Source organism: Drosophila pseudoobscura, chromosome 4 (assembly GCF_009870125.1).
Source record: "Drosophila pseudoobscura strain MV-25-SWS-2005 chromosome 4, UCI_Dpse_MV25, whole genome shotgun sequence".
Lineage (NCBI taxonomy): Eukaryota > Metazoa > Arthropoda > Insecta > Diptera > Drosophilidae > Drosophila > Drosophila pseudoobscura.
Window position 1 is genome coordinate 12,841,223 of NC_046681.1, and position 13,633 is coordinate 12,854,855.

At 45.1% G+C, this 13,633-nt stretch overlaps 1 protein-coding gene across 5 annotated transcripts in view; it reads left to right on the forward strand.

Moving 5' to 3' along the window:
• Nucleotides 1-13,633, forward strand: part of kuz (zinc-dependent metalloprotease kuz) — a 115,892-nt gene that overhangs the window by 85,970 nt on the left and 16,289 nt on the right. For all 5 annotated transcript variants that reach the window (XR_004469522.1, XR_004469523.1, XR_004469524.1 and 2 more), the window contains exon 5: nucleotides 31-652. Coding sequence is in view for 2 of the 5 variants with exons in the window: in XM_033380849.1 (XP_033236740.1) it covers nucleotides 31-652 (622 nt within the window). In the remaining 3 variants the exon portion in view is untranslated. The remainder of the gene's footprint in view (nucleotides 1-30; nucleotides 653-13,633) is intronic.

Genomic DNA, 13,633 nt, shown 5'->3' on the forward strand with positions numbered 1-13,633 from the left:
ATATACATATATATTTTTTGTTGGGTTTAGTTTTATGATAGCAACGGCCCCATTGATGTCTCCACGGATCATATCTATGCGGGCGAAGTGATAGGGGAACGTAATAGTTTTGTATTTGGTTCCATACACAATGGGGTATTCGAGGGTAAAATTATAACGGAACGTGATGCCTATTATGTTGAACATGCCAAACATTATTTTCCCACAAATCGGACTGCGATTTCATCCACAACGGAGTCAGTGTTCACAGCAGCTCCAAGGAGCAGCAGCACCATCGGAGCACGGCCTTTGGGCTCTCGCAACTCCAACAAATACACAAATAACTACAACAGAACTGCCGTTGATAATAAGACAGAAAACTTCATAAAGAAAATTGCTGAATCTACAACGACGTCGACAGCGACAGCGACGGCAACGGCGACGGCGACAACGACGACAGTGCTCCCCCCACCCTCTGGGCTGTCGGAGGAGTCGACAACAACAACAGCCAGAACAACATTCCCACCCACCACAACAACGGAACACGTCGAGGAGCAGCAGCAAGAGCAGCACCAGGAGCAGCAGCAGGATAATGCTGAGGACGAACTTGATTTTCACTCCATTATCTACAAGGAGTCACATGTTGAGGATGCCTACGAAAATGTGCGCGAAGGTAAGTCGAAATAAGTTCTCTTCATTCTATATTCCCTCCTCTCTCTCCCCCCCGCCCCCACTATCTGTGGAACGCAGAGAGCTTGCCGATGCAGAAATGAAAAACCCGCACCACCTACCACATTGTTAAATGTGATTTATTTGGCTGGCTTCCGGCAAAAGTTTGAGGGCTTTATTCCATAGGAAGCACAGTACGAAGGAGAGTACAGATTCGCTGCGGGGGAGGCCAAGCCAACCTTGAAATTGTTTGATAACATTTCGCTGCTGTTTTGACACTTGAGTTATGACTGTCGCGAGTGCCTGCTAATAATTTTTTTTTTTGTTTAGTCCCATCCTCACGTGCCAGGCTGTCTGTTTGTCAGGTGGATGTCAGAGCGGCTCTCAGCGAGAGGGAGGGGGTAGGAAGGCATAAGGTGGCACATCAGTTCAAAAGTTGTTAAGCTCAACAACTTGTTTATATCATGGGCTGTCACACACATATATGTATATTCTGTATATGTATATATAAGCGAAATTTGGCAGCAGAGCTTTGCTAATGTCACGGCAGAGCTTTTCAACCAGGTGCAACTTTTCAACAGCTCATCCGAGCGCTTTGTTCATCAATAACGAAAAAGAAATATTATCTCCCTCTTCTAAAAGTAAGGCCTCGCAGAAAATACAAGAGCAAACTTCGTTGTGATTGGATTCGTGTGTGTGACCCGAAGGAGAGAGATCATCATTCGCGGGCTTTGCTTCTCTCTCGCAATTGCTTCGCTGCATTGCTCTCTCTCTGCCATTCCTTCTATCGCTCTCTCAGCAACAACAACAACAACGCGGCTCAGGCTTCGCTTTCACAGAACTTACGGGATCTTCTCGTAAAAAGCACAAACAATAACGAAATCGATTCTATTTCGCTGCGTAGTTTCTGTGTCTCTATTTTTTGTAAAGGCTGCTTTAATATCACATTAAATATCTAAAGAAACCTTCCTTAAATAAACATTGGAAATGATGCTACAACATTGTTCGACAGACAACGAAAAGCAGACAGAATGGTGCATTTCAGTGAAAAAGGGCAACGTTGCAAGTTCATGGTTTATGCAAAAAGGCGTCCAAGCGACTTCGTTTTAAAACCAAGCCACGCATGAAGAAAACGAAACGAAAATAAAATAAAAGAAAAGAAATATTCTCTTGCCAGTTCAATGGTCAATTTTTTATGCAACTCTGCAACAAAGAAGGTGCACACGAGCACACAACCATGCACGGGTGGAGGGGGGTGGCATACGTAATATTACAGCAACAATGACACTGACAATGAAAAGTTGCAACAGCAAACCGAAAAATCAACAAAAACAGCATACAAAAATTGTGACAAAAAGCGGATGCATCGTCGTTGTTATTGTGCAAGCAGCAACAACAACAACAACTGCTATGACGACATCAGGTTCCAGCCCGACGGCTCCAGGCTGCAGCAGCTTCAAATAAGCATTCGAGTATATGAGGTTCGGTTCCCATAGCCATGGCGGCTATGACAATAGGCGGTACGACACGCCCATGTAAACGTAGTTGCACAACAAAAGAAGTAAAATCTAATGCATAGCTAAACCAGAAAGATGAGGGAGAGCGGAGTGGAGAGAGTGGGCTGTAGATACTCTTGCGGATTCGGTGGTTCTTTCGATTCTGATCTTATTTGGGTTTGGTAAAAGTTTACTACAACATTTTCCAACAAATATTTAGAATATCCTCAGAGATTCTTAACTTTCCCCTAGAAAAGTCCATCAGATCTCCATTCTTTGTCCATAGCACCAATCAGCACTTTCGGATGAGCGTTTCGAATGCGAAACGCAGCGAAAAGAGTGGCGAAAGAGTCATATAATCATGGATATGGCTATTCCTGCCTTGAAGGTTCTGTAATATGTTAATAAAAATACCCTTTATAAGGGGATAACAACAGAAATGAGAGCAGCTGTTAGGGGAATCCATGACAGAGGGCCTCTCTCTGTGTGTGTGTCTCCCAGTTTTGTTGGTGAAAAATAAACCCTCAGCAGTGTTGGTAGGAGCCGCAGTTGACAAAACTATTGTCATGGGCGTATTTAGTTAAGTTGCACGGTTATTTAAGGGGGTGGTGGGAAGGGGGCGCGGTGTAATCACTTTAATGAGCTCACACAAAAGCCACTTACAGTACCCCCCACCCCGCCCCCCAATCCATGCCCCCCGTCAGTCTGTCAGTCTAGTTTTGTTGTTGCCGCTGCACAATTTGATTGATGCACTTTCATACACACAGACACACACACTCGCACAGAGAGACACAGATACTGTGCACAGAATTCGTTCCATTTTATTAAATTGCTACTTTTCGTTTAGTTTTGTTATGCAAATTGTGGAATTGTTGAATATGTGGGCGGGTGGCGGTGGTCGGGAAACCATTTAATTAGCTTGTGTTTGACATTCTCTACAGTTTCTCTCCACTTGAACATGTTAATTAATAATGTCACTCAATGATTTTAATTTGATTTGATTTGATTGGGGACTGACAGTGATAGCAGGAGTGGCTTTCGAGTGCCACGGAGTCCAGGCATCAATAAAGCAAGGGATTTGTGTGGATTGAAGTAACCACCAAGAAAATGATTGGAAATTGATGGATGAAGTGCTTTCTATAGAAATGCCAAACCCCAGATTAGTCTTCCTGGAAGACCCGGCCACATCTGACATCCTCTGGACGTGCAGCATGGGGAATGCTTACGACTGGCCATCGCCCATCGACCATGGCTGGGAATGAAGTCTGAAGTAGTGTCAAAGGCTGCCATTGGTCACTTAGCCAAGAAGGAACATAACATAAACCTTAATTTTGTGTAACAGTGCAATACGGTCAGCCATTTACACGTTCCATCGCTCCTCCACATTTTTTTCCCCCCATTTATGAGCCCTTATTTTCCCTCGCTTTTCGCTTTTCCCTTTTAGCTTGAGTTGGCCAAGTTTATTAGCCACTGGCCCCCCCGGGGCATATGTGCAACTGTGTCGCGAGGTGTTTACGCTTCGGAACTTATCAGGAGAGACTTTCCCCTAGCACTTTTAATGCCATTTTAGCAGCATATTAACTTTTGTAGTGGAAATGAGCAGTCGTCGACGGACCCTAGATAACATTGTGCGAAGGGTGGTCCCCACCACCATGTGGCAAGCCTGTTGGGGTGCCTCAAGTGCGTGTTGAAACCGAGACCAAGCGTTGCACACGCACATTGCTTATCCTCGACTGCAATGGCTCTGCTCCTCTGCTCGGAGGAAAAGGTACTGGTCCCCTTGGTACTGGGGGGGGGTTGTGTCAAGGACTGGCTGCCATTGTTGCCGCCCTGACACACTGTCGCACACTCTGTTGCAAGGAGCCAAGTAACGAAGCATAGCACAGCACATTGACTCAATTACGCGAGTGCAGTCTCTGCACTTGAATGCCTCGTTCCTGCTCCTGCTGCTCCTTCTGTTCCTGCTGCTGCTGCATGGAAATCACAATTTATACACAATGTTGTAATATAATTTTTGCACAGCAAAACAGTGTGCAACTCAAGTGGCACATTGTTTGTTGGCGTCACTGTTGCCACCCCCCGGGCCCTAGCCACTCGCCGAATGCCTTTTTCTCGAGTGCATTGACCATGGCTGTGGCAGCTTTATGCACAGTTTCTGCAACTGCCATAAATGCAATGCGGCTCGCATTTATTTATGACTATTTGATTGCACTTGTTAACGTTATGCAAATTTATAGTAAAAGGCCTCCCCTGGTCCTCCTCCACCGCCCCCTCCCCCTCTCAACGCAAGCAGCTGCTTTCGTCTGTCCCATTTAGAGGCACTTTTGCTGAACTCTGAACCCATTGGAGCATAAATGTCAATGACACACACACACAGCAGACCAGTCCAGCTTTTAATTGTTTAAAGTTCGCTCTCCCTGTATGAGATCTTAGGGGTTATCCACGCTGTAGATGTTCTTTAAAAGAAAGCCAAGTAATTGATTTGAATTTATCTTCTCCGCCTGTGCTCTGGGTCTGGAATATGCATGGAACATATTTAGCCCAACGATGCGTGAAATAAGCAGCCAAAAACACATTTAAATACAGGATTTACGCCGCGTTTCGATAACGATAACGATGACGATGACGTCGCTGGCACATAACATATAGTAATTTCCGGTATTTGATAACAACAACAAGGGGTAGTACAGCGGAGCAGAAGAAGGGAGTTTTGCAATTGTAAACAAACAAATTTCATGCTACGCTGCCCAAGAAAGTTCTCCCTCCGGTCCCACCCCGCATAGTTCCATTGATAAGGGATGTGGGTGGGGCAGAAAAAATACAAAAAAAGCAACCAAATTGACATGCGACAGTCATGGCCGGAAATACGTTTCTTTTCTCTTACTCCCTCGTATTTTTGGCGGGAAAAAAGGGTACATGGCAATCGGTACTCCGAATGTAACAAGCGCTTCCGATCCCATCACCCCTTGAACAAAATCTGGGTAACTACTTTCAAGGGCTACACTACATTTTGGAGAGCCTCTATATAGACTGGTGCTCTGGTACAGGCTCGTATAAAGGAAGAAGGCCGAATCATAAGAGGCAGAATGTTTACCCCAATGAAGACTACCCCTAAAGGCTCTTCTTAAGGCAAGCAAAGGGTATCTTCTAGCCGTTCTGAGTGCTTTTTGGCGTTTTTTTATCGAACAGAATTGAAATCAGACTGCGGCAGTCGTCGGGCCCGGCCAACGTCCATGTTAATTGGCAGAGTTACAAGGGCAGCCGTTGCTGCAGGCCCAGCTCCAGGCCCAGGCACAGGTATTGAAATCAAATGCGTTTGAGCACAATGCCCCTCCATGCCGGCTGGCGGCTAGTCGGCGGATCCCCATGCTGTGTGACAGAGGTGGCTGTGGCTCTGGCTGTGGCTGTGGCTGTGGCTCCTCTCCGCACTGCCCACTCGGCTGCGGTTGGATGAATACATTTTGCATGCGTGGCGACATGTGTCAACTTCTATTAAGTTAACGCTGGTCATTCAACCCGTGGTCACAGACTGTGCTCCGTGTGCTCCGTGCGCTCCGCTGCTCTCCCTCCGCGTCCCTCTGCCACTCTGTGGTCAGCAGTTTGCTGTCCATAGAGTGGAGGCGGTTTTTTTTTTTCACCCGTCTCGTCTAGTCTGGGCTTTAGAACCACATTTTTAGATTAATTCAACACGTCGCTCGGTTGATAAACCCGACAAAGGGTTAACTTCTGTAAGAGATGACAATGCAGTTATGTCTCGCAGCGTAATTTGATTATTTCTCATTGTGAGAGTGTAATGGAGGAGGATAACATTATAACATGCGATATGGTAGAATGCTCGCATTCATTTTCATTACTTTAAAGGCAAAAAGATGGCAAAAAAAAATGGATAAAAGTATAATTATTTAAAGAAAATAAGGGATATGATTTGTCCTCCAGGCATTGACTGCCTGCAGGAGCTTTCCCAATACGTAGCTTTGGTTATTAATCGTTTGTTATCGATAAGTCAGTTCGATCTTTAATCCAATGAGCTTTCAATGAGCTTCCGACTCGACTTCTTTCAAGAGATTCATGAAGCTAGTAATCGAAAAATGTCATCATCAAAGTCATCGTAACTCTCGATGAAATAATCGCCAGAGCCAACCAGAGGGGCAAGTACTATTCATTGAACATTTCATGGCAAACTGATGGTAAGCCGAGAATGCAAATCATCAGCCATGGAACCACAGTCCGTTTCCTGTCTATTACATCGAAGAGGAGCAGCGTCTGGCGTACCCGTCCGGGGCTAATTACAAATCAGTTAGCCAGAAATGGGTCATCTGCATCGTTAGCTCTATCTCTCTCTCTCTCTCTCCCTCTCGGAATCGGCAACTGAATCTCAATTCAAATCCGACCGCATCTGACCGCATAATTACAATGCAAAAGTCAACAAAATCAAGTGCAGACACACACACACACACACACTCCCAGAGATGGACACACAAAAAAGAAAAAAAGTGCAACAACAACAACAAGAGCTAGAGCAATTAGAAGTGACAAATTACAAAGAGCAACAGCAACAAAAACTACAGCAACAGCAGCAACGAAATGTTGAAGCTGACAGATGAACAGGCAACATTGTTGCTGGGGCTGTGGCTGTGGCTGCTGCTGCTGCTGCTCCTGTTGTTCAATGCATATTTATTATTCGTTGAGCATTTCTGCAAACTGTTTTAATTATTTTCATATTGCAGCTTCATACGGTGGGGTTCTCCTCTCCTTCGATACTCTTTCGAATCAGGTATTATAATGTTGTTGGGATATTTGTGCCTCGCATATGCTCGCATGTTCTCTCAAAATTGAAAACCATATGGTTTCAACTTTCGCACATACCCCGCTTTTAGCTGCAAGCCACTCACATATATATTTGTCATATACTTGTATATTAAAGGGTACCTGCAGTCGATAAATAAAGACAGACTCTGCTCAGCAAAGCAGAGTCCCGCTACTTATTGCTTTGCTTTGTACCAAAGGTCCCGTATTCTTGCTGACAACGTAGCCTGAGAGCGAGAGAGTCATCTGTCGCACCCGCAATAAAGCTGTTGTTGCTGAGAGAGCAATGGAGTGAAGCAAAGGCGAGAGCTGGCAGGTCTTAGAGCGAGAGAGTCATCCGCATTAGTGTTGTTGTTGTTGCCAAGAGAGCAAAACGGAGCGAACGGGAGAGTAAAGCGCGTAGATCAAATGCAGATCAAGAGATAAGCTCAAGGCAAAATTCGAACAAAATTCAATGCAGTGTCAAATTTTTCGCTTCGCAAGGGTATCCGACCTTCGTGAAGTCGTTTTGCTCTACTGAATATTTTTTATTACTTTTGTGTGCTGACACGAGTACAATTTGTATGTTGTATGCAGCATACTTTTTTGCCAGTTGTCTGAAAATTGTTGTTTGCCAACCACAACAATTGCATTTGATAGAGAACGAGCGAATGAACGAAACGAACCCCTTGTTGGCTTGTTTTACCCCTACACCCTCCCCCCGCCACCACCCAGTGGTACCCGGCCAGCCGCCATGGAAATTGCGGTTAATTGAATTCACTGAACAGGGTTCAGAGTCAGCTGCTGTTGACCGCCTGCCTTTCTCTATATTTGTATATTTTTCACCCGCCCCGCCGCCATATGTGAAAATTAATTGAAGTTTTGCAGTTTTATGGCGCTTTCCAGCGACAACGAAAATCTCGCATGACTAACTTTTCATGTGAGCCCCCCCCACCCACTACCCCCCTGCATTCTGCTCTGCTATGCGTTACTTTTTATGGCACTACTCGTACGAACAATTTTTATGGTCACAACTCCACCACCACCGCCCCCCGACCCCCGACCCCCGGGAAGCTACATAGTAGAAGTGACACTGTCCCACAGTGTTTATTATTTTTATGCCATACTTTTAATTGACATTTGTCCAGAGATAATGAATGCCTGATATGCAGTCAGCCAACAGTCAACTTTGCATTTTTTGTATAATTCCTGCTCCAGAATTGAGTTTCATGTTCATTGTCATGTCAGCTGAGGACATTAATAACGGTGCTTACACATGTGCTATCCCGCCTAGAATCGCTATTATTAACGATTCTTTATATGCTGTACAAAAAACTGCAGCCTTCTCCATGGCTCATTTGGTGTTGGAGAATTGGCTTTTGTGTTCTCAAGAAACCAATCAGAAGTCAATCTTCGACTTCAAACACTGGCCGCTCTTTTATTCAAAGAACTTTACTTTATACCTGAATGAAAGAATGTAATTTAACATTTAAAAGAGAGAAAGAGAATAATTTTTGAGGAGTCATAGCCTAGAGGATAGGATAGGGTCTACACTTTAAAGAAATTCCATTTCTATCTTAGCTTGGGAATGGACTGGAAATGATTGTACAGCTGCCTGCTTGAGAAAAGCCTTTTAAGCTTTTCCAAACTCTGAATCAGATTGCGGAATAGTTTTCACAAATACTGCAAATGGAAAATCCTAAAGGTAATCCTCTATCGAAGTTCCATTAAGAATACGAACAGACATCAATCAATAATTCAAAGCACTCTTAGCATTTCTCAAGCCCTGACTAGAAGCTTAGCAGCTACTACTACTTCCACCTCTGTCTATGCTTCAACTTTCAACTTTCCTTTTGTTCATTTTCTTTATGCATATGCAGGGCCCTTCATGCTGTTCCGTGCTGCTGTCATCCTCCGACCTCCAACCTCCAAACTCCATTCGCATCCGTGAGGTCGCTCTTTGGTGTTCTCGTCTCGTCTCGCTGGATGGCTGGATGGCTGGATGGGTGGCTGGGGGGGTGTGGGGCTCCTACGGCATCCGGCTTCTTCTGATACACTTCGTTTAGTTTTGTTTTTCAGTCTGCTGTGTGGCGTGAAAATTCAAATTAGATTTTAAAATTTAATAAATGTTTGTGCAAATGAAAATGTGCCATAAGCAGCACACGTTCCAACACCTTGCCAGCGTCACCCAGCGTGCCCCCCCCACCCCCACACCCATGTATCCGTCCGTCGTTGCACGGCAGTGCAGGGCAGAGAGCGTGAAAACATTTCACAACATTTAAGTCGCTTTTAATGGCTTTTTTGTCTAGCTGCAACCAACCCCCCCGCCACCCCATTCGCCCATGGCCCCCATAGATACGACTCCACAGCCCATGACATTGTGTAGCAGGCACTTCAATTCGGATTGCATTTACTTTTTCATCTGCTCGGTGGGAGGAGTGCCACTTTGATGGGCCACCACCCACCCAAGGGGCATCGTTTTTTCCCCACTGTGGCACAATCTGTCATCATAATTATCTCAAATGTGGTGGGAGTGTTGCGAAAGTCAGCAGATCTGTTGAAATAGATTATGATTAGGGATTTTTGGTTGCCTTACTTGTACTTTATTATCAATCCACCATCATTATGCTGTGTCATGCACAAGCAATGTATTGGTTTTCGGTTTCTTGCGAGAGATCGTTCGAACCGCCCGAAACAGAGCGATTCAGCCGCCGAAGGCATTGACGAAGAGACTAAGCCAAAGAAGCGAAAGTTAAGAGAAAAGAGGGGAGCATAGATCACGTTTTGGGTGCCCCTCTTGCAATATCTTGCCAAAATCCTCATAGCAAGGCCATTTAGCAGTGAAGAAAGATGATTTTAACGAATCTTTTTAATCAGTATTCAGTTTTTAAGAGCGAAACTGAAAAATATCTATTGATTGCTTCGAAAATGATTTCTAACCAACGGAAATTACCCTCAAATGCTCCTCTAGCCATTGGATCACTAAAAATTCCTATAAAATAAAAAGCAAAAAACTGGCCACTGATTCGTGATGCTCAAAATAAATAATAATTGTCCGAAATCAGCATCAGATGACCAGCACACACTGGAAACCACTTTGGGCTAATAACCCTGCTATATAGAACCCCAGGCGTATCGCATATGAAATACCATCGACCATTATCACATATCACAATCGTGGTGGTTCGTGTGGCGCCACAAAACAGACAAGCAGCAGCAGCAGCAGCAGAACAAATAAAAGAGAATTGATGGAAATAAAATTTATGACCATCATAATTTCTTGGCCATGCTTTTTCCTGTCCGCTGGCCTGTCTATCAACTTTATGCACTTTTACCCCCTGAGCCGCAGAATGGCCCCCACCCTGGTGGGTGTGTGTGTGTGTGTGTGTGCCCCATCGATAAATATTTTAAGCTGCAGCAAATGTGAGACTATGCGAAAATGCGCTTGCAACAAGAAGAAAAACCGCATTAAGCGAACGAACCGACCCTCTCGAAACAGAATGAAACGCTGCACCGGTGGTGGTTTTATGGCAGGGGCAGTGGCAGGGGCAAGGTGACTGTTGAACAATTCAATTTACCACAAAACTCGTTATTATGGCGGGGCCAAGAGCCAGACCCAGAGCCCCATGAATCGTAGCCCGCACCCATGTCCGTGCAGCACCTGGACACGGATACACGGATACACGGGCACACGGCACACAACCAATAATTGTTGCCAACGGGTGCTGGGCCCTGTGCCGCACGGAACTGCCACCTGACCAGCATTCTCCTGACCATTGCCGAGTGCAGTGTGCAAAATGTATTTAAAATCTGTCGCCATCATCAACGAAATGGGAACATTTCGGTTGCTGGCAGCCAGCTGCCTTTCCCCTTCCTACTGTCTGAAATTTATGCAAATGCTTGGATGCAGTGCCAGTGCCAGTGCCTCAGTCCATCCCAGTCCATCCCAGCCCATTCCGTCCCATCCCGTCCCATCCCTGCTTCTATCTGACCCGGCCAGGTGACAGCGCGCAGGGCGGGGGGCTGGAAGGATGAGTGGTGCGTGATTCTGTGCGAGAAATATTAAATGACGCGCTGCGGTTGGCAGCTGGGGGTGGGGGGGGGGGATTTGTTTACCTTCCTTAATTGTGAGTTGAAGAAGTATCTTTCCGAATTCGGTCTGAAGATTTCCAGTCCATTTAAGAACCCAACTTGGCCCAAATGACTCGGACCACACATGCTACATAAACAAAAGAGTAAAAATCCCATTGAAGGCTCTCCTCTCAGACGAGTATATAATCTCATGTGTGGCACATGGCGTATGCGTAATGTGGCAGACGAACACAAAAGGCATGATTTAGCCAATGTCTTGGAGCATAATTCTACGAGAATTGTCCATGTCCTTGCAACAGCTGCACTAGCAGACCGAAAATTTAAACAATTTTAAAATTTACAACACACATGCCACACTTGACCGAAGGACACTGCAGCCACCGTCCTTGCCTCCCTCTCAAAATATGCATAAATCTTGTGCTGAAAATGTGTATTTACATTTTGCTTGTGCTATTTAACAACATTTGGTCAGACCCAGACAAGACCCGGCTAGGCGCAAATCATAAGGATTCCGCTCCACAGCCAAAGCCAAAGCCAGAGTCCTGCGGTCTGCTGCTGCTACAAAAGTTTTGCATTTTAGCACTTTGCACTTGTCCATGGAGGTTGCTGCTTCTGCTGGTGTTTGTTTTATTACAAGTGCCAAATAATTTAACTACTAAAATATTAAATTTCTGTTTGAATTGTCAACCAGTCAGCCAGACGGCAGCAGCAAAAGCAGCAACAACTGTCGTTGGCAATGGCCATAAATTTGTTTTTGGCCATCCTTGGAACCCTGTGTGTCAGTTCAATGGGCCATTTGGGGAATCTACTGGCTGGCTGGCTGGCTGTACATCTATGTTTGAGTTTAATTAAAATGAACATTAGGCTTGGCCAGCAGGAATACCATAACACAGGGAATAAGGTGGCAAGGTGGTACCATCCATACATATAATAAATAAATGCAAATATGAGGCCCTCTACAATAGTCTCTAATCAACACGGAAGTTCAGCCATCCCCCATTCACCATGTGGAGCCTCTGTGGTAAATCTGAAGTCGAAAAGACCTCTTTGGCTGCTGGGGTAACACCTCCTTGGATCGGGTTATAGCCAGAACCAGAACCAGGGTCTAGGCAATGAACACTTCATTCAGCAAGTTTAAATTGAAGTGAAAATTGCGGTTGGCAGGGACTTCAGAACCGAGAGAAAGAGAGAGACAGAGAAAGAGATAGCGACAGCGGCACTAACCTGTTACCAGCCTCAACCATCGATTATGTCCTCTCCCTCCCTCCGGTAGAAAGCCTGCAGAGGAGTAAGACAGAGATGGCACGAGATGGCGATGGTTAGTCACCCGCTGGCTGGCTGTCATGTGGTCTTTTTTAAGTGCTTTACTGGTTATTTTCGGGGACATTGGTGGGTGTTTCGGGCTCTGTCTAGAGAGTGTCGGGGCCACTTGATAATGACGATGACAACGGCAGCAGTAACAGTAACAGCCACAGCAACAAAAACAATGTTGTCATAGGCACATTCACATCCATAGCTGCCACCACTGTGAAGCAGGAAGGAAAACCCACTTGGGAGTCTCAATTGAATTTGAAACAAGTCAGTGTGTCCTCTGCCGTGGGTTTTCTATTTGTAATTTCCAATTCCAGTGAAAATATGCGCTGATTATTCCCCGTTTCGATCGCTTCCAGGCGAGTTCCCGACAACGAAAAGAGAGCGCTCAATGTGAAGCGCAAAGATGAGCAGCGCGAGAGACTCCGCAAAGAAGATATAAAAGAGCTTCAGTCCAGCCGGCGTCGAAAAAGCTTTCGATCCGACGACAACGAAAGCACCGCTTAGTTCAATTCAGTTTCTTGCACGATTAATCATGTTAATAAACGAAAAAAAAAAACCTACATAATCTGAATATAAAAGGGAGTAGATTCTGTTTGTATCGCCATGACAACCCATAACATAATCTTCAACTGAATTTGCACCAAGAAACGATGACAAAGAGCATAATGCACTTCTTAACAGCAGATTACGTCAGACAGCCCATAGACAGGGCTAGCACCACAGCCATAAACCACTTTTATCATATAGACCAGCATTGCCCACCCACCCGCTCTGGGCTGCATTCTACGTGGGGGGTGGGGCTTGGAGGCGGCTAGCGGGCAAGTAAATATCTCCACTTTTCGGCCACAAATGCAATTGGGCTTGATGATATTTGTTACTTCCGTTTTGGGTTTTGCAACCGGAGGAAATGAAGCCTCTAGTACAGATGTTGCACCACACTGTGGCCTCTGAGTGGGTGGAACGGAACTTCTTGTTGCTAGAGAGTAATTTACTTGGGTAAATAATTTGAGGCTTTGCGCAACAGAAAGGATAACAGGATTAACTCGTATTGGGCGGAGACTTTCCTAAGTTGGTCTCTCAGGAGCTTCCCTCTTGGAACTTGGATGGAATGAAACGACTTAAAGATGTTTTTCATCCTAAAAAGGATTATCACAACAAAAGCTTTGCATAGGGTTATGGGCTGTGTTAAAACCTCATCAAATACTTACAAAAAAAAAGAGTTATTACAATGCTAGAATATAGAATAACCTAATTCCCTATTATATTTACCATCGTTGGCGATTCATTCTAAAAATGTT